Genomic DNA, 21,781 nt, shown 5'->3' with positions numbered 1-21,781 from the left:
GCCTGCAAGAAGTCCAGTCAGGCAAGGAGAGCCTTGATTTGGATGCCAGGAAAAGAAGCAGAAAACAAAGATGGGAAGGACTATGGGAAGACACCTGACAGAGAGACACATAAAGCAAAGAGAGGGACAAAGAAAAGCAAAGATCAATGTCTAGGTTGCTGAAGGCATGGTGATGCCCACAGAGAGGAAAGAATGGGGAGGTCACCACGGGCTGTTAGTCCCAAATGCCAGAGGTCTTCAATATGGAGGGGCTCAAGTTACTCTAAAATCATTACTGAACCTTACTGTTTAAGGGCATCTCTTTCATTTTTCTTTTTAAATGAATAGGCTTTATTTATTTATCTATTTACGGAGCAGTTGTAGGTTTACAGAAAAAGCTGAGCACAAAGTACAGAGATCTCCTAATATCCTCATCCCCAACTTCCCCTGTTTTAATGACTAGCACAGCTGTGGAAGATTTATTATGAGTGATGAGCCATCATTGATTATTATGAACAGAAGTCCTTAGTTTATATTAGGGCTCATTCTTGGGTGTTGTATATCGTCTGGGTTTTGATAAAATGTATAATATTAGGCATCCTCCATTACAACACCATACAGAAGGTTTCCCTGCCCTAAAAATCCTCTATGCTCCCCAGTTCATCCCTCCCTCCTTCCTACGATGAGCCTCTGGTGACCACTGACTCTTCCACCGTCCCTGTAAGTTTGTCTTTTCTAGAATGTCTCATAGTTGGGATCATATAGTATAACATAGCCTTTTCTGATTGGCTTCTGTCACTTAGCAATACACATTTAATGTTATACCATGTCCTTTCATGGCTTGATAGCTCATTTCTTTTTATTGTTGTATAATATTCCCTCGAATGGACACGTCCCTTTCATTTTTCTATTTTAACATTTAAAAATTATAAGACACAAAAAACACTTGCCACAAGGGGAAAATCTAACAAGACAGACTTCATAAAAATTAAGAATTTCCGCTCTTCAAAAGACATTGTCAAGAAAATGAAAAGGCAAGCCACAGCCTGAGAGAAAATACTCGAAAAAAACAAATACCTGATAAAAACACATGAATCCAGAATATATAAAAAATTCGATAATACGAAAGCAAACAACTCAACATGAAACAGGCAAAATCTGAAACAACATTTCGCCAAAGAGACAAAGGAATTGCACGTAAGCACATAAAAAAAAGAAGACATTATTAGTCACCAGGAAGATGAACATTAAAATTACAAGGAGATACCACCAAAACCCCATCCGAATGACTGCAATTTTATCAACTGACCAAAACAAGTGTTGATGAGGATGTGAAGCTACTAGAGCTCTCCCACATTTGTGACAGCAATATAAAATGCCAAAAACACTTTGGAAAACTATTTGCAGTCCCTTAAAACGTTAAACATTACCGAGTAGATAAGCCAGCCATTCCACGCCGAGGTAGTTATCCACACAGACTCGTATGTGAATGTTCACAGCAAACTTACTTAAAATTGCCAAAAGCTGAAAACACCCCAAATGTTAAGTGAACGAATTAACACATTTTTCCTTATGCAATGGAATACTACTGAGCAACCCGGGAACCCACCCAGCAAAGTCCATACTGTGTTAGGCAACGGACTGATCTCATTTCTTGAAAAAAGAAATTACATGAGGGAACAAAGGGAGAAAGATGGAGAGGGACTCTCTGGCTTACGAGAGGCTTAAGAGACATATCCACTAATCACTGTGTGTGGAATTCATTTGCATCCTGATTCAAACAGTAAAATGCAAACAGAGAAACTATTTAGGACAAACGAGACATTTGGAAATTTGAACACTGACTATTTGGTGATATTGATAGGATAACAGCATTATTATTACTAAAGTAATAATGAAATTGTTGCTACATAAAAAACATTACATTCTTTTTTTATTGTGTTGTATTTTAGTAACATATAATGTAAAAAAGTTACACTCTGAAAACATTTACAGATGAAATGATGTCTGGAATTCCCTTCGAAATAATTCTGGTGGGGGGTGAGGGGGAGTGTGGCGTAGAGATGAAACAGCTTGGTTATGCATGCATGCTGGTTCACTGGGTTATTCGGTTTACTGGTGTGCGTTTTAAAAATGTTCCAAAATAAAGCCTGTTTTTGTTTTTTAGCTCCCTGGAACCTCACCACCATGAAACAACCACTGTTAACATTCTAAGTGTATTATGTATCCTTCCAACCCTCGCCCAGAAGAATGTATTATTTACCAATATATATTATATGGTGCATATTTTTACGAAATCAAGATACTATACAAACCAGTCCGTAACTCCTGTTTCACAGTCAGCCATTTACCTTTCCACGTCAGGAAATACAGATTTACATCATTGTTTTTAAACATTAGTTTATAGTGGTGAGAGCATGGCTTTTTTAAAAAAACATTTCCCAACTTTTGGACCATTAAGTCATTTCCTGTTTTTTTTTCTTGTTTTTTTGTTTTTTTTGTTTGTTTGTTTTTACCATCATTAATAACGTTACCATAAGCTGCCATAGGCAATGAGCAGTGAGACAGACTAGAAGTTCCAGAGCGTCCTGCCAGGCTTCTAGTACAGGCTACTCACTTACCAGCTCTGTGACCTGGACAAACCTTTTCATGCCTCAACTTCCCCTTATGTAAAATAGGGATGATAACAGTGCCTATTTCTCAGCAAAAAATGGTGCACAGAATGAGTTAATAAACCTTTAAGTAATTGCAACAATGGAACAGAAGGAGAGCTGTGCTGTGTGCTAAAAATTCCTGCTACATTTTGCACACCTTATCAATTTCTGCTTTGGAATCATTGGGATAAAAGATACGCAGGTTTAGGAATTTTGATATCCCACTTGTACCTGTTCTGAAAATGACATTATTTCATGGACATCCTTATTATTGTAGTCTCTAAATTAACTTTTTCAGTGTCAGAAAGTAGACAGGCTTTGTCTTTGTCCTTTCCTGTCCCTTGGTGGCTTAGCTAAACCTACTTTCATTTGATAGCTAACTGCACTACTATAAAATTTGCAAACACTTCGTTTTGTTTTTAAATCTCCAAACAAAAAGTAACTACTGGAGAATTGTCAAAATCCAGGGCACTTAACAAAGCTAACACTGTGCAAAGAATGATTATAAAACAAGAGCTGATCCCTGCCCACAAGTCGTAACTTTCTGCCTGTTGTAGGAACACTCTAGTCTAATTTTTCCAAACCAATACGCTTGTACCTCTAATTATACTCACTTGAAAAAATATTTCTCACCTTGTTCCCAAACTACCAACAAACAAAAAAACCTAGCTTAATGTCCACAGTGTCTCCAGATGTGATTTTCAGAAGAAAGCCCTGTGTTCTCTTCTCCATAGTCAGCATTCAAATTAACTGGAACAAAAGCACAGCTGTCTGGCAGAGGTCCCACCCCAAAACAGACATTTTTCTGGTGAGCCTGCAGCCCATTTCTTTTTGCTCTTAGGGAGAGGTTTTTTAAAAAAAACCCCAAACAGTATTTAAGTTGAATAATTAAAATCCACAAACCCAAACCTGTGCTTCTCACGCTCCAGAATGCAGCCTGGTAGGCTCCCATCAAATTTAGCCCCAAGATAGCCTTCATGGGCCAGAAAAGGGGACCTGGAGAACGAGGATCGGCTTGTACCACTCTCTCCCTAGGTCCCCATGCCCTGCCTGTTTCCCGTATTCCTGATTCCACTTCCAAAAGATTTCTGAAATTCACGTCCACGTTCCTCCACCCCGTCCCACCCTCCCTTCTTCTGCACTACAGCAACAGCGCGAATAATGTGTAATTATACATGTATTCGACTCTGTGCTGATAGTCTGTCTCTGGCCTCGATGTCCAGCTTCGCTCGTCTTGGGTGTCCTCGGTGTCTACCAAGGCACCTAACCCACAGATGAGTACAGGATATGTTTATTAAACACATGTATGAAGAGATACCAGGCCTGTCCAATGAACTGGGATCATCCATCCTTAAGTCCCCATAGTAGGGCAACTGCATTTCTCTTGATCTAGCGATCACACTGAAATATTGCCTCCGGCACATCATTAGGGAGGATGAAGATCCAAATTCAAAAATCTGAATTCAGCCCTATCCTATTTACTCATCTTAGCGTTACGGAGAATATGACAGTCAGATCTGCTCGCAGAGACCTTGTTGTAGGTATATACCTAAAGCACCTGGAGAACCATTTCAAGTATTCATTTAACATGTTCACTTAATTTAATCATTTAAATGTGTTCAAATGTCAGAATGATGGGGAAGCCATAAGGAACCTTGGGAACCACCCAAAAGAGTTGGGGCCAATGACATTTCCATAAGGAAAAAGATAGGAACTGCACCCTTCAAGGAATTAAGATTGGCCGGGAGGAAGGAGGGGAATCACATTCAGGTTCTGAGAGAGCAGATGTGTGATGGAGGAGGTAAAGCGTGATGGGGAGCAGACACGAGACCTCCAAACCCCACCTGCCAAGACCAGAGTCCAGCAGAGAGAGGAGTTTCACAAGGAAAACCATCAGGAGTTTGGTTTTGATATGTAACACCATCAAGAGTAAACAGCAACAGAGTATCTTTGTGCTTTGTGCTTGAAACGCTCAAATGTACCAAAATTTTCTTGGCCAAGAATAGTTCTTTATCTTTCAACTCAAGGAGGAAAACGTCAATGTTCCAAATAAAGGTATAAGAGCTCAAGAAAGAGAAAGGAACAACCTTGGGGAGAAATGCATGGAGGAGAACAAGCCATAGACAGCGGGGTAAAGGAGCTCCAAAACCGGGAATGGGAAAAGGGTACGTGGAGGAATGCCAACCTGAGGACACCACGTGAGGACAGGCTGTGCCCAGCTCCCTACCCCCCAAAACAGGGCAGTACCCAAATCCTTTACAAGGTAGCTTCAGCCTTCACAAACAGATAATAGTTCGCTAAACAATTTCCAGTTCGTAAGTACATTAACTCATGCCTAGGAAACATGGTTGTCTCTTTCTGGTTTATGAACACTCTGGGAATATAGAAGAGAATCATCTGTCTCTTCCTCCAAGTCAGCATGAATTAATTTTGTTTAAGCACACCTTTTCAAGGGGCCTTTATTCTCACCACTTTTTTTTATTGCATCTTTTCTCCCGGGCACATTTGTCTCTGGAACATTGCTTTGGGGAGTGTACAAGTCAGCAATATCCCGTTCTATTTTGAGCTCAGGGAGGAGCGCATGTAATACAAGTAGGAACAGGGAAAAGGAAAATAAATGAAATGTCTGCCGCAGTGTATTTAGGTGTACTTGGTACTGCATTTTAAATTAACCTGTAATTAGGCTACAACACTCCGTTCTGAAGAAATTCACCTGAAGGAGTAAAGAGGCACCAGCGCTTACAGGATACACGTGGCTAGAGGTCTTGCTGCAGGCCGTGTATAATGAGAAAGAAATAATTGTTTATTTGATATAGAAGATGAGGTGGTACATCTACTCTATGGCTTATATAGGAATTAATTATTTGAAGCCATAATTTGAAGCCCTAATTACCCAGTGCTTTAAACAAAACACATGCTTTTTCTTTCTTTCTTTATTTCTCTCTCTCTTTTTTTTTTTTTTTTAAGATTTTATCTGTTTATTTGAGAGAGAGAGAGACCATGATTGGGGGAGGTGTACAGGGAGAAGCAGAGTCCCCGCTTAGCAGGGAGCGGGAGGTGGGGCTCAATCCCAGGACTCCGGGATCATTACCGGAGCGGAACGCAGACCCTCAACAAACTGGGCCACCCAGGCACGGCAAACACGTGCTTTTTCTCCAGTGAAGCAGACCACCAAGATCTTGGGAATTCCTTACTCAATGTCATCATGACCTTGAGCCCTAAAGACCTTATGTGGGTGAAGAGATGCCCCATACAAAGAGGGATATTTCTGGTAAGATATCAATACTTGCTGCGTGGGCTTATTTTCTTCTTTACGTTTCCTATTTCCCCCTTTATTTTAATCACGATCTGTGCACACCTCAGAAAGTCTTATAGCTCGGGCAGAAACCTCAAGCTGAATTCCAAGGGTGCAGAGCACTGTGCTTCCTTCCCTGGCCGCTGCCGTCTGCACCACCTGCCTGCCAGGGGCTCACGCTGGGGAGAGGGTTCCAGAACGGATAAGGAACTGCACAAAGGAAAGGGGTCAATGTCGTAGTCCTCAGGAGCTATCTGGCTCCACTAATTAAAACCTTTAATCAAAACAAAATGTTGAATACTTGCCTAACGTACCAGAAAAGCCGAACGCCCCTGGAAAAGAATGAGTTTGACGGGAGGGAAAATGAGGTTAATGGAATGAGTTCAAGACAAAAGCTCTAAGATGTCACCCAGTGTTCCACAGAAACAGAGGGCAGCCGAACAGTCTCTTCACAGCTGAGCATTGTGGCCGTGACCCATTTTCAGGAAGGAGCAGGAGTCTGGGGATCCAGGGTTTCCAACATAAAGTGACAGCCTAGCATTCTGGAGTTCAGCTGCTAAGGTCAATGCGTTTGGGGAACATCGTTCTGTCGCGAGTGTAAAATAACAGCGGGAACACAAAGCCTCTGAAGGAGGATGGGAGGAAAGGTAATGTGAACCCCAGTGAACAATAAGACTGGGGCTGTGTGTGTTTTTGTGTATTTCTGTATCATGTAAGTAGCCCATGTCAGAGTTCCCCCTTCTCCAAGTGAAATTCCCCATCAAGCCAAGAGAAACAAACAAAATAATCCCTGCTATGTGTTCTTGGAGCCTAGAGTAATGAACCAAAACCGGTTAAAAGGAAATCAGATCAGTTCTGGGAAGTGACGGCCCCTCTGACTTTGAGTGCCCCGCCAACAATGACCTCAGGCAGAAGAGAGATCAAACCATCAGTTTCCCCTCTGGAATTCCCTTCTGGAATTATCTGGAACCAGATAAGACCTTTGAGAACAACTGTCAACTGTCCAGGGGTTCGACTTTTCCTAAGGCGGGTACCCCAGGCCTCTGAGTCCCAGCCCATCAGTAAAGGTTGATACTTGGGTGAAGTCCCCCGTTATGCTCTGGGGACATCCCAGGACAGTCTCCCAAGAAAGCGGGCAGCAGGAAGCTCTCTGAGGGGACCCAATGCAGAACATTTTTACCAAAGAAGTTGTGAAGGGGAAATCTGGCCATCAGCTAGAACACAGGTCTTAGATAAAGGTAATTTATGGAGAACAGCATAAAGAAAGGGAATGATAATGTGACCCAGAACAGGAAACAAAAGATGGGGCCACCTTCCCTGCCACTAACTGGCTAATTAGAAATGAGAAAAATTGACCGTCCGCCTAATTCCCAATTTCAGTTCTTGTGGGATGGAGACTCATTTTTTTTGACGACCACCAGGCGAAAGGAATTACCAAAAGTTTCCTTTATTTTGTTTGCCTAGAGTCATTCCGTTTAACACGTGACTTGAATTTCCTACACCTTATCACTGTCTGTTGTATTTCTCTCCCCCTCAACATACTAACACAACATGCTATAAAACACACACCCTGGGGCGCCTGGGTGGCTCAGTCATTAAGCGTCTGCCTTCAGCTCAGGTCATGATCCCAGAGTCCTGAGATCGAGCCCCACATCAGGCTCCCTGCTCGGTGGGAGGCCTGCTTCTCCCTCTCCCACGCCCCCTGCTTGTGTTCCCTCTCTTGCTATGTCTCTCTCTGTCAAATAGATAAATACAATCTAAAAAAAAAAAAAAGCAAAACAACAACAAACCCACATTCACCCTTCTAATCACGATGACTTCTTTTGCAACACACTTATTTCATTTTGATTCATAAAACAGAGAACCGACAGGTTAAGGCACAAGCACTATGGAGTTTCCGAATCTCCCTACATAGGTCAGGAGTAACAAGCGCAGACTCCAAGTTCTATATCCGTGGCACCAGACAGAGTCCCACAGAGGGAAAGCTCTAAGCGGCACCCCGGGATTGTATCCTGTGACTCCCAGAAGCATACAAACGTAAGCAAAGTAAAAAACGCAGTTCAGATACTTACTGATTCCTTGAAAGAGCTCTTCGATATTAATAGCATTTTTCGCGCTTGTTTCAACCACAACAGCACCTATGGATTCAGCATATTCCTTAGCGTCCTTCAAGGGAACTTCCCTAGAAAAGAGGTCACACCCAGACAGAAATGAATGCTCATTTGTATAATGCAAAAACCCAAAAACCAAACAGGAAGCTCATGCAGAAACAGCTCCTTTATCTACGTTCTGTTGAATAACCACTCGGTCTCTTGGCAAATACTGAGAGCTAGTATTTGTGAAAATGGTGAAAGTTTAAAACCTGGTCACTGGCATCCATGGAGTTATAAGACCTTCCCCACCCCCCATATGTAAAATGCTGTGCCCGGTTCCACTGAAGGAAAGAATTCTAGAACATTAGAACTCTTTAGGAAGATGGCCACATCCATTTCAGCTTGCAGAGTTCGGGCTGATTTCAATTCTTTTCCCATAAAAAATGACTCATAGTTTTTTTAACGTCATGTGTATGTGCACGTACACACGTGTGCACGGACCTGCGACACACGTGCTCTTGCGGAACTTCGTGCATTTTGTCTTTCACACGTCAGGGAGAATATGCGACAGGATGTGAATGTCTGGAAATGAGCATGGTTATAGCTAAAGGCTGTGACGCAATAGGACCGAACCGGACTTTCGCCTGTAAAAGTCTCTTCCTGCGAAGATGTTAGGACATGAACTCTATTTAAATGAATAACCTAGAAAGACATTTATTGACCTATTTTTAATAGGAAGATGCTGTGGTGGCTCCGAAGATTAAAAAGACACCGTTCCTGTTCCCCCAGAAGTTTAGTCATTTATTCAACAAATATTTATTGAGTGGCTATTATACGCCAGTCTCTCTTGTAGGTGCTAGAGAAAGCAGTAATCCCTGCCTTCTGGAACTTACCCTTGAGAGCAAAGACAAACATCCATGGTTACTCTAACCCACAACATTGTAACATTTGCAAAACATGGATAATAAAGGCGATAAAGCACCTGGAATGAGAGGAAGTACAGAAGTACCAAAAGTACAGAAGTACAGGAAGTGTACACAAGTACAGATAGTGTACAGAAGTACAGGAAGTGTATAGAAGTACAGGAAGTATACAGAAGTATAGGAATATAGGTAGTTTACAGAAGTATAGGAAGTATACAGAGTACAGAAAGTGTACAGAAGTGCAGGAAGTATACACAAGTACGGGAAGTGTACAGAGTACAGGAAGTATACAGATTCACAACTGAATGATATGGTGTCAGAATGGAGAGAAGGTCAGAATGGAGCTGAGAAGGGAGGGGGTCGCCCGCAGCAATCCCGGCAGAGAGGCCGGCAGACACCTCAGACACCTGTCTCATGCCCAGTGGCCACTGAAGAACAAGACGACAACAGGGTCAGCCCCACGTTCTAGGGAAAAACGGTACACCACAGAGACAGGAGTGGGGAGGGAGGAGAAGAATTTGGAAGCTCTCGAATGCTGTGGGCGAGGGAGCATACAATGCTGGACCAGACAGATGGCTACAGGAAAAGCAGAAAGGCGGACTGAAAATCAAAACTGGGAGCGGGTGAAGAGACTGTATCCCCCTCCCAACTCCTTCCCTTCTCTCCACCCCTCCAAATGCCTCCAAAAAGGCTCTAACTGGTTTATAAAGTTACTGGGGAAATCCATCCTTGGCATTTAAATTCATTATAGACCCCAAATCAAATGAGAGGAGGACTTTTCAGGAGTTTGATGGAAAAGGGCTCAAGGAGAGGTTACCATAGTAAAGGCAGGGGCCCCAGGATTCCAAACCAGAGAAAAGAAGCCTCCTGAGTTGTGTTAGTTACAATCTGTACCGCCATAATCCTTCTTACCAAAGACCCACTGGGAAAAGCTATGCTCCTTAAGCTGCCCTCTCTACTGTTTCCAACAGACAAACCCCAGGCCTCTCACAAAGATTGAAGGGGGAAAAAAAAGAAACTTGAGTTTTTTGGTGGCAATGAATTTTACATTTGAAACACCCCAGAAAAGGGTTTTTCAACGTTCAATTTGGCATGTTACCCTACTTTTTATTTCTTCCTGGCAGTCTTTATCAAAGCACAGATAGAAGGATGGGGCTCATTTCTACCCAAATGAGGTTCAGGTAAGACAGGGTGTGCCTTGCTAATCTCCACCTGGGGGTAGGGGCGAGTCTGGCCATCAAGGAGGCCTTGGAGACCCCCCTCAGGTTGAGAGCAGATTACAGTCACAGGCTTCCCTAGCCCACCTCTCCTTAGTCCCTTTGTGAGACAAAGAGGAGTGAAATAGGTTTTGCCAAGATTAAGGCAAGAACAAAGTCAGTTGCTACAGAGTCCAAAATGTCCATCCTAGCATAACAGTAAGCCTGGGGGCGGGAGGCTCACCGTCTCACAGTCTACACGCTGCACCCGGAAATGGACAGATAAGAAAAGCATGTCCTCACACTTCTTCCGTGTTTAGAAATGGTCTTATGAAATAAATTATTTTCCCAAAATGACACAGTGAGTCCGGGCTGGAGGCAGGGTCTAAGACCCACTGGCTCTGCCCCTTTGCTTCCATCAGGCCTTGACACCCAATAGGCACCCACATTCCAGAGGCCATTCTTTGGATCTTTATAGACAGAAAAAATGTGGGGTTCGAAAGATCCTCAAACTGTAAGGCACCAGAGTCAGAGGCGGAGGCAAGCGAAGGGCATATCCCGTCCTCCTGAAGAACAGGTTCTTACTCAGCCTGGAGGGCCAGTGGAAGTCCCTCTAACAACAAACTGAAATCAGAAGGACTAACCACTCTTGAGTCTGTCAAAATAGGTTTCCTCTAATGTGGTATAAAAAGAAATACGTATTTCCCTTCTCCTTGCTTCTTGGCACATAGTTCCTGAAACCACCAAGTTACCTAGGTGATGGGTGTGTCCTTTGTTATTCGTAAAGAGCTCCAATATGCCAAACCTGAGTTTTTTATAGGTACGGGCCCCTAGTGAGCTTCAGATAGGGACTGGTTGCCAGAGGACCCAACCCCATGACTAGAGGGTTGAAATTTTCAGCTCCACTCTCCAACCCTGGGGACAGAAGAATTGGAGATTTAATCAATCACGACTAAGTAAGGAAACCTCCACGAAAACTCTTGAACACAGGGCTTGGAGAGTTGGACTCGGTGAACACATGGAGGGGCTGGGAGCCCCTTGCCCTATGCATCTCTTCCCTTTGCCTGGTCCTGACTTGTATTCTTTAGAGGAAACCTATAATCATAAGTCTAGTGGTTTCCTGAGTTCATAGAACTCTGTTCTACTGAATTATCGAGGCTTCTGTGTAGGGGACCTAAGAGCCCCCAAACTGGTAGTCTGCTGGGAAGAAGTGAGGTTAACTTGGGGCTACCCAAGACCTTCATCTGGCATCTGAAGTGGAGGGAGGGACAGTCTTGAAGGGCTGAGTCCTTAATCTGTGGGATCTGTGCTGACTCCAGGTAGTAACTATCGGAATTGAACGACGAGACGCCTGGTGGCATCGGCAAATTATCATTGGAACAAACAGGCACAACTACACACAACTACAGTCTGAAGGAAGAGCCTTAGAAAGGTGAGAATTTCCTTCCTTGGAACCTCTTGCAGGTAAAATAGAAACCACTGGGAACGGCCCCAGCTGCATGTCAGGATAGGCCTGCCACCTACAGCTAGAAGGAGGCCATCACTGGTCTTTTGTGATTAGGATTGCATGAGACTATGGCATCTAATAGCTTTTGTTCATTTTTTTTCAACAAATATTTACCAAGTGTCTGCCATATGCTGGACATTGTGCTAGGCATTAGAACAGGTAGATTGAAACTAATTTTCCCAAGCCAGAGCATAAACACAGCTAGTCAATTTTGATGGGAAAGACGGTTTTTCGACTTTCTAGACCAACCTGTGTACAGAATTCTGGACTCCCAGAAATCACCCAGAAGAGTTACTGCCAGGGGCACCTGGGTGACTCGGTTAAGCCTCTGTCTTTGGCTCAGGTCATGAACCAGGGTCCTGGGATCGAGGTCCTAGTCAGGCTTCCTACTCAGCAAGGAGTCTGTTTCTCCCTCTCCCTCTGCCCCTAACCCCTACTCGTTCTCTCTCTGTCTCAAATAAATAAAATCTTAAAAAAAAAAAAAAAAAAAAGACTTACTGCCAACCAGCCAGGAAGTGCAGGAAGTGTAGACGGGGCATCCTTCTCCCTTAGCACCCTTCCCACAACTGCCCCTTCAGCTGCTACCTTACTTCAGTGTCACCGAGGGTTTCTTTCTTTCTTTCTTTCTTTCTTAATATTTATTTATTTGATAGACAGAGATTACAAGTAGTCAGAGAGGCAGGCAGAGAGAGAGAAGGAAGCAGGCTCCCCGCTGAGCAGAGAGCCTGATGCAGGGCTCGATCCCAGGACCCTGAGACCATGACCTGAGCCGAAGGCAGAGGTTTTAACCCACTGAGCCACCCAGGCGCCCCCGAGGGTTTCTGTCTTAACTGTCTGATGTCCTACACCCCACCGGAAAGCAGCCACAGGTAGGCGCAGCTGCCAGGATGCAGAGCCAACGGGAGACATGAAAGGCAGGGAAAGTGGGAAAGCTGGAGATCGGGGGAGGCTACCATCCCTTCCCCAGGAAAACACTAAATTCAAGGGACATCAGAATAGACCAGAGTCAGGGTCGGGACCAAGAGCAGAGTGATGGGGAGAGAGAGCAATATGGCTCAGGCTTAGGGTGGAAACACACGGAAGGGGAGTCTTCTTTTAATCCAGGTCTGATGTTAATCAGCTTATACTTCGGCTTGGCCCACACAGCAGCCTGTCACATGTCTCAGACCTGGGCAAAGGCCAGAGCAGGCTACAGCGCTAGGAGGTTCTCCATAGGGGAGGAGGTCACAAATCAGCATTCTTGTGGGCTCCAGAGTTTTCAATGGCTGCACTGCCCAGCAAGGGTCCTTGTTTCATTGTTCAAGAGGTAACCTGGTAACATGGCAGCTGACTCATTCTAATTTCAAAGGTGTTTAATTCTCCGTGATCCTCCCCCATTGATGGCAGAGGAAGAGGAGGGCAACCACCCCAAGAAGGAATTCCTGAAGCCCTACCTGAGAGGGAGGGCATTCAAAGCTAAAGGTAGACTAAAGGTAGAATGATGCTCTGTCCCCCCTAGGGGTTCATCAGGAAGATTCAGTTCCATGGGTTCCTCCTGGAAGTCAATAGAGATAGGTGACTCCCACGGTACCTCCCCTGCCCCAGGTCTTATGCCCCTCATTCTACCAGATGGGTTGAATGCTTTATAGCAATTCTACATGTTAAGAAATTTGATATTACAAAGTGCTCAAAACAATACCCAGAACATAATCAGTGCTATATCAGTGTTTCTTTAATCAGTTGCTGCAAAGCTGTATCAGCAAGGATGGTGGCATGGCACCATTTTCTTACAGGATGCCCCCAGAAAGACTGAGGAAATGATGCAGATGGAGGAAACAAGTGAACAGGAGGCTCAGACTAACTATTTCAGAATCTGAAGGTCCTTCACAGGTTTATGTGACTCAACCCCTTCATTTTATGGTCCAAGAAGGCTTGCGGGCCAGTCATCGATATTCCACAGAAGAATGAGTGAATACAGGCTACATCAGCCAACTCATTAAATACATTAATTTTGATAAATTACCCCAAAGTTAAATTGCCTCGTATTTTGAAGTCTTTGTCTATGAAAAAACCTGACATTAATTCTGAGTAACTTGTATTCAAAGTAATAACTTTTCTTTTCTTTTTTTAAAAGATTGTATTTTTTTATTTGACAGAGAGAGACAGAGACAGTGAGAGAGGGAACACAAGCAGGGAGAGAGGGAGAGGGAGAGGGAGAAGTAGGCTTTCCACTGAACAGAGAGCCCGATGTGGGGCTTGATTCCAGGACCCCGGGATCATGACCTGAACCAAAGGCAGATGCCTAATGACTGAGCCACGCAGGTGCCCCTAAAAATGGTAACTTTTCATAAGCATGAATATATCTTATTCTGTGACATTTTATGCATGTTCTCTAACTACTTTGGTTCACATGATTTGAATTTTTTTCTTATTTATTCGTAAGTGCTCTTTGCATATTAAGAAACCTAGTCCTTTGTAACATTTTTCCACATTTCTTCAGCTTATCTTTTGTGTTTAGATCTTTGCCACACGGAAGTTTTTATGTAGTCAGACTTCTCAGTTTTTTTTCTCTATGGTTTCTGAGTTTTATGTCATGATTAAACAGTTCATTCTAACTCCCAAGATTATTTTTAACAGTCATCTGCTTTCTCTAACTTTTATGGTTTTGTTATTTTACATTTAAATCCTCGTCCCACTTTCAATTTATTTTTTTTCACTTTCCCCATGACTAGTTAATTATCCCAAGACCATTTGTTGAATTATCCCTTTTTTATACTTACTTAAAAATTATCTTTATCATATACTAAATTTCTCTATGTATTTCACCCTGTTTCTTGATTCTCTCATCTATTCAATGACTTTCTGTGCAGTTCTGTGACAATGCTATATTGTTTTCTTACTGAATCATTAAAATAGATATCAATATCTGTTGGGATTTGTCCCTTCAATACTATTTCTACCTATTTATTATTATTTTTTTTAAAAGATTGATTGATTGATTGATTTTAGAGAAAAAGAACAGGGGAAAGGCTGAGGGACAGGGAGAAAGAATCCCAAGCAGACTGAGCAGTATGGAGCCTGACCTGGGGCTCGATCACACAACTCCAAGATCATGACCTCAGCTGACACAAAGAGTCGGATGCTCAACCAATTGAGCCAACCCAGGTGCCCCTCTGTTTATTTTTCTAGATGAATTTTAGGATCATTTTGTAAAACTCTTTTTAAATGTCTTTTTGGTAATTTGAGTGGAATCTCAGTGAATTTGTGGTTTAATTTAAAGCAAACTGACATTTTTACAATACGGAGTTTTCCTATCCAAGGAAAAGTACACCTTTTCATTGATTTAAATGTTTTGTGTCCTACCATAGCATGTATGTTTTATCTATATAGTTCTTGCTCATTTTTTGCTAAATTCATTCCTAGGATTTAAAATATTTCAAAATTTAAAAAAGGACACACACACCAGAAAAGTTTATTTCTAGTATTTGAGGTTTGTATTGCTATTATAAAGTGGGTTTTAACATTGATTTGATTGATTTTCTAGTTGGTTAATATCTGTAGATAGGTGAAGAATAGTTATGCACTAGACAACCTTGGTTTTCCTGGTACTGCTAACAATTCAAAAACCTCCCATGAAAATGAGGATCACGTGATTCATATATCAGATTGGCCAAGATGAAAAAGTTTAGTATCTGCAGTGTTAGAGCACAGAGAGAGAGGAAAAGTGATGCTCACACACTGTTGGCAGAATGACCATGTATTCCAAAGAGCTCATGGAAGTTTAAATGCAGAACACCCATATCCTCTAAGAAGTTTCCAGAACTTAAACACATTAAGTTGAAAGAAAAAAAAAAAAACAAACACAAGTTGATGCTAAAAACAAAGACAAAATGAGGACAAACATTCAAGATTCCTATAGTCTGTCACAGAGCAATCATAATTCAGCCTTCTCTAGACAACCTCAGAGGATGCCCATGAATCTTTCAGAGCCTCATCTCTCAGGTGTGTTCTATAGACCACCGTCTTCATGATTATTCTGGACTCATTAGAAAAGGAGAATCATTCTGAACCAGAAAGGCCCATTAGGCAAGGCCCAGAAATAGGTATTCGGGCAACTTCCCAACAGCTTCTTATGCATTCTATGGCTTGAGCATTACTCTTCTAAGGGGTGGACTGTAAAACACTGAGTTTGGTATTTCTGCAGTCTATCCAATTCATAATCTGACACTACGAAGTCATGAGTTTGGAAATCTGTATTAAGATGACTACACCTAGGACATAATCAAATACAAAGGTCTCAGGCAATATTTTACAAGTGATAAAATAAAAGAAGAGTGGCCCCATGAGCTCTTCCCAAAAGAAACTTTCTTGTGGCCCGGGTGTGTTCTAGAATGTATATTCTATTTCTAAACCACCAGAAAAGCAATAACCAAGCATTTCATATTCTGCCAAACTCCTGCAATAAAGCAGTTAACATTTCACTTAAAAAGTTTTGCCCTATCAGGATGCCTAGATGGCTCAGTCAGTTAAGCGTCTGCCTTCGGCTCAGGTCCTGGGATCGAGCCCTGCGTCGGGGGTGGGAGTGGGGATCCCTGATCTGCAGGGACCCTGCTTTTCTCTCTCCCTGTGCTCCTCCCGCCATTTGTGCTCGCTCATACTATCTCTTTCAAATGAATAAAGAAAATCTTTTAAAAAGCAAGTTTTGCTCTATATTGTTTCTCTCTCCCCCAGCCACAGCCCCCTTCCAAGGTCAAGCTTAGAAGACCAAGTAAGCAGGCTAGGAGGAAGTGGCAAGGCAACAGTAAGCAGGATGCGGTTGTTCAATGTCTGGTGGAATTCTTTTTTGTCAAAACCATCCAACATGTTTAAGGTATTCTTGCCAAAAGCAGTAGCAATCATTCACAAGATTCTGTCAGAACCCAGCGGAGGAGGGCCGCTGTCTGCAAAGGCTGCCGTGAGCCACGAAATGGTCTCAGCCCTCAGACCTCCCCACTCCCTCAAGCAGCCACTGAATGAATAAGCAGGGCAAGTTGTGTCACATTAGCTCACACTTTCTCTAACTGTGCAAGAGGTCTGTGTACCAATTCGACGAGGCCACCAGTTTAGCAATAATTAAAGCAGTTTAGCAATAATTAAAACAATAATTAAAGCAAAATTTAAAATGTTTAAAATGCTCATTCTTATAGACAACCAGATTTGTTTCCCTGTGAGGTGGAACTAAAACCAAAATGAACTTAAAAAAAAAAAAAAAAGAGTTAATTACCACCTTTGCAGCAAAGACCTGATGGGTCTTTCATTTACAATGAAATAAGTGCTTACGGTTAAAGCCCTCGCCATGTGCACCCAGGGAAGTGTTTCTGTTCCCATGGGACCTTGCTTACTTATTCATGTGCGTCCATAACTGCTATTCACCTGGGGCCACATTCCTGGTGTCGAGTTCAAACAAGCAGTGTCAGGTTCTCGCCACAGACTTAAATGGATTGTTTCTCATGGAAAATGTCAGCCTTTGAACTGAATGAGAACGGAGCAGAAAACACAGTTTTTTTAGGGAGACCTGGCCATTCCTTTGCTTCTTAAGACTTTCTCCAGACAGAAATTGAAGCTAGGCCTAAAAAGGCCAGAGAGAACCACAGGAAAGAGTTTCAAACCCTCTGAGGAGAAGCTGATCAGCCGCCATCTTCCCTCATTCATTTGGAAATGATTCTCCCTCATGGATTGTGTTTGTCCTTTTTATGAGATGCAATAGAGCATGATGGTCAAGAACACAGGCTCCGGGACAGATGGGCAGGTGTAAAGCTGTACCAACACCCTTTTAGGTACAGGACCTGACACAAGCACCTTAGCCTCCATGTCTCAATTTCCTCATCAAGGCGGGAGAAGGAGAAAGACCCTTTTACAGGATTGTGAAGATTATCGTGAACTACTTATAATAGCATGTGGCACATAGGAAGAATGTCCACTACCTAAATGAACAGTATAAAAATAGAAGTAATTATTGTGCTACTTCAAAGAAATCATTGAAGAGGCTATAATCCATAATAGAAGTGACATTTTGAAACTCTGAAACTTTGGGCAGCATGGAAAGTGCAAAGAAAAAGATTACAGTATCCTCTAGGATGCCTGGCTGGCTCAGTTGGTAGAGCATATGACTTTTGATCTCAGGGTTGTGAGTTTGAGTCCCACAATGGGTGTGGAGATTACTTAAAAATAAAATCTTAAAAAAAAAAGATTATTGTATCTTCTAAGAAAATCTCTAAGAAAAAAAATCTTGCCACTCTGCTTTATAAACACATCTGTTGATGACTTTACACTTGATCTTGGCCAAAAGGCTGAGAAGCAATTACATCTGTTGATGACTTCAGAAAACATCCTTCCCCTGCCCCCTAAAGAAGGTTAAAATGAACTATGTGCTTCTGATTTTAGAATCCAGAGGCATCAAAATGAACTGATGTTTATCTCACTATAGATGCAGACGGATAGATGTAGAAATAATTACAGTTGACTTTTGAGCAACATGATTCGAGGGGCACAGGTCTATGTACATAAATTCTATACTGTACTTATAAATGTGTTTTCTCTTATGATTTCCTTAATTACATTTTCTCTTCTCTAGTTTGCTTTGTTATAAGAATACAGTATATAATACATATAACATATGAAATATGTGCTGATGACCTGTTTCTATTATCGATAAGGCTTCTAGTTATATTTTTGGAAAGTCAAAATTATACCCAGACTTCAGATGGAATGGGGGGGTCAGCACCACTGACCCCCATGTTGTCCAAGGGCCAACTGACAAAAATGTATGCACACTTGAGCAAGTATACATACCTGCATTTCCTAGCTCTGCTTGCTCAAAGGTCCTAGAACCAGTGACACCCAGTGTCAATGAGCCGATACAGCTCATATTTTAGCTTTTAAATAACATTCTTCAATAAGAAGAACCAGAGCTCCTTGGAGACATGGCTGATTCTAGGGCCGAAGCCCAAAATATGCAGGATGAGTCCATAACATCTTGTTATGCCAGAAAGGAAGGAAGTGCTTAAAACCCAAATGATAAGCATATGTTAAAGGGACACAGGAGCCAAAAGAAAGAGCTCCCAGTGGCCAAAGCTGGAACCATTGGAGCAACAGATGAGATAACACAGTACTGCATTATAACCTAAAGCATAAAATAAACATCTGTGAGTCCATACTGATATAAATAAATGACTGAATAAACTAGTTAAATGGGTAGAAGTGACAAATTTCATCTGCAGAAGAATTCTAAATAATGTATGTGAATATTCCTCTCTCTCTCTCTTTTCTTTTAAAGATTTTATTTATTTATTTGAAAGAGAGAGAGAGAGAGCACAAGCAGGGGAAGCAGCAGGCAGAGGGAGAAGCAGGTTCCCCGCTGAGCAAGGAGCCCCATGCAGGATAGATCCCAGGACCCTGGGATCATGACCCGAGCCAAAGGCAGACGTTTAACTGACTGAGCCATCCAGGCATCCCTAGATCTGTCTCTCCAGGAGGGGGAGCATAATCCCTACCCCTTGAGTGTGAACATAGACTTCCTTCCAAGAGAGCAGTAGGGAAAGTAGGGGTAGGTAACTGTACGGTGCAGAAACCTGACAAACACTACCTCAGCTGGGTAACCAAGGTCAACATCACCAGTGATAAGTAGTAAGTAATGAAAATAGCACTTTATCTCTGTGGTCTTCCTCACCCAAACCCATAAACCCAGTCTAATCATGAGAACAACGTCAGACAAACTCTAATTGAGAGATATTCTCCAAAATACCCGACCAGGACTCCACAAAACTATTGAGGTCATCAGAAAAAAAGAAAGTCTGAGAAACTATCACAGCCCAGAGGAGCCTGGAGAGACATGACAACTAAGTGTATTATGATATCCCATATTCTGGATGGGATCTCAGAACTAAAACAAAGGACATCAGGGAAAAATTAATGAAATCTGAGTAAAGTATGAACTTTAGTTAATAATGAAGTATCAATATCAGCTCCTTAGTTGTGACAAATGTCCTACTGTAATATAAGATGCTAATAAGAGGGGAGACTTGGGGCATCTGTGTGGCATAGTTGTTTGGGTGTCTGACTCTTGGTTTCAGCTCAGATTGGGTCTTGGGGCTGTGGGATTGAGACCCCCTGTCGAGCTCCATGCTCAGCAAGGAGTCTGCTTGGTACTTCCCGCCCTCTCTTTCTGCCCCTCCCTGCCTCTAAAATAAATAAATAAATAAATAAATCTTAAAAAATAATAGGGGGAAGTGGGTGTGGATTATATGGGAATGCTTCATACTACATTTTCAACTTTTCTATAAATGTAAAACTATTCTGTTTTTTTTCAAGATTTTTATTTTATTTATTTATTTGACAAAGAGAGACACAGAAAGAGAGGAAATACAAGCAGGGGAGTCGGGGAGGGAGAAGCAGGCTCCCCGCTGAACATGAGCCCTATGTGGGACTCGATCCCAGGACCCCGGGATCATGACCTGAGCTGAAGGCAGACTCCTAAAAATTGAGCAACCCAGGCTCCCCAACGCAAAACCATTCCAAAACAAAAGGTTTACTTAATATTTTTTAATTAGCCATAAAAATAAATACACACACACCCAACATACACATTACCACATGTAGGTTTCAGTCCTAACACTCCCCCCACTTTCAGCAGACCACAACATATCCACTTCCAAACTATACACACTTTTGATATCTTCTCTGGGGCCAACTAGGAATATTGGTTAAAGTGATTACAGACCATTTATCAGAACATCTGATAAAGCTATACGAATTCAAACAGGTAGTTTTGGCACATAGATGGATAGACAGGCCAATGGAACAGAATGAAGAGCTCCGTTCATACATGACACGTGACATATGAATGAGATAGTGTGCATCTGTGGGAAAAGTATGGACTTTACAACCAACACAGCTAACCATCTGGACAGCTATCGGGGAAACCTTAGACAGCAGATATAAAAATCAATTCCCAGTGATTTAAAGACAGATAGGGACATAAAACTGTAAGGTTTTAGAAAGACAATCAGCATAGGAATATCTTCATGATCTCAGGGGCGTGGGAAGACTTCTTAAATAAGACTCTTTCCGCAGCCAAAAAATATATAAATAAATAAACACCCAAAGCACAAAGGGAAAACATCAATAAATTCTATTACATAGGAATTAAGGACTTCTGATAATGCAAAGACAAAAATAAAGATCGGGAAGCTGAAACATAAATTTGAAGAAAATATTTCAATACATACATATGTTTAGGGAATATATATATATATACACACATGTATACACACACACACACACACACACATATATTTTAAGTCCTTTAAATACACAAGATTAGAGTAAACAACCCAACAGAAAAAGTGGCAAAGACTTGAATAGGCTCTTCACATAAGAGGAAACTAAAGGGACCCCTAAACATGTAGGAAGATGCCAACTTTCTTGGTAACTGGGGAAATGCGAGTGGAAATTACTCTCCGATGTCACTCCACACCCTCACATCTTATGGTACTAAGACTGAAGGAAGCAGAGCAGCAGGAGGTCCCACACACCACTGGTCCCCACTGTGGAAAGCATTGGTGTTACCTAGGAGAACTGAGTGTGTGCTCGCCCTGCGGCTCAGCAATTAAACTCTTACCCACTGGAGTCCAGAGAAATGTGTACACACAGCACTATGACACATAGGAGACTATCCAAGAAGCCATAGTCACAGTAAGGCCACGCCAGAAAGAACTCAAATACCCCTCATGAAGGATGAGTAAACTGCGTCATGCTCATAAACTAGAAGAGTATACAGCAATGAAAATGTACAAAATCCAGCTAACATTCATCAGGATGAATCTCCCAGGAATGTTAAGTGCAAGAGACAAGTCATCATATAATAGGTACAGTCATATTCCGATGAAAATAAAATTCAAAAACTGGCAAACCTAAATCTTTTATTTAGTAATGCAAACGTGAGTCGTAAAGCATAGAAGAAGCAAAGAAACAATGATCCCAGAAGTCAGGGTTATTTCTGGGGGGGAGGTGGGGGGTAGGGTTGAGGAGGAAGGCTTACTCATTGATACAAGGTCATTTGTTTTATTCTTTAAAATTCCCACGATCCTTTAAAATATACATCAATGTTTTATATAG

The 21,781-nt window shown here is 42.1% G+C and overlaps 1 protein-coding gene across 2 annotated transcripts in view; it reads right to left on the bottom strand.

The window, feature by feature from the left end:
* Positions 1-21,781, bottom strand: part of RAB31 (RAB31, member RAS oncogene family) — a 129,751-nt gene that overhangs the window by 7,709 nt on the left and 100,261 nt on the right. For both annotated transcript variants that reach the window (XM_032875761.1, XM_032875762.1), the window contains exon 6: positions 8,001-8,110. In XM_032875761.1, the coding sequence (XP_032731652.1) occupies positions 8,001-8,110 (110 nt within the window). The remainder of the gene's footprint in view (positions 1-8,000; positions 8,111-21,781) is intronic.

The sequence above is a fragment of the Lontra canadensis genome, unplaced genomic scaffold (genome assembly GCF_010015895.1).
Source record: "Lontra canadensis isolate GAN:19392208 unplaced genomic scaffold, GSC_riverotter_1.0 scaffold57, whole genome shotgun sequence".
Classification (NCBI taxonomy): Eukaryota; Metazoa; Chordata; class Mammalia; order Carnivora; family Mustelidae; genus Lontra; species Lontra canadensis.
This window is presented reverse-complemented; position numbering and strand designations above follow the sequence as displayed.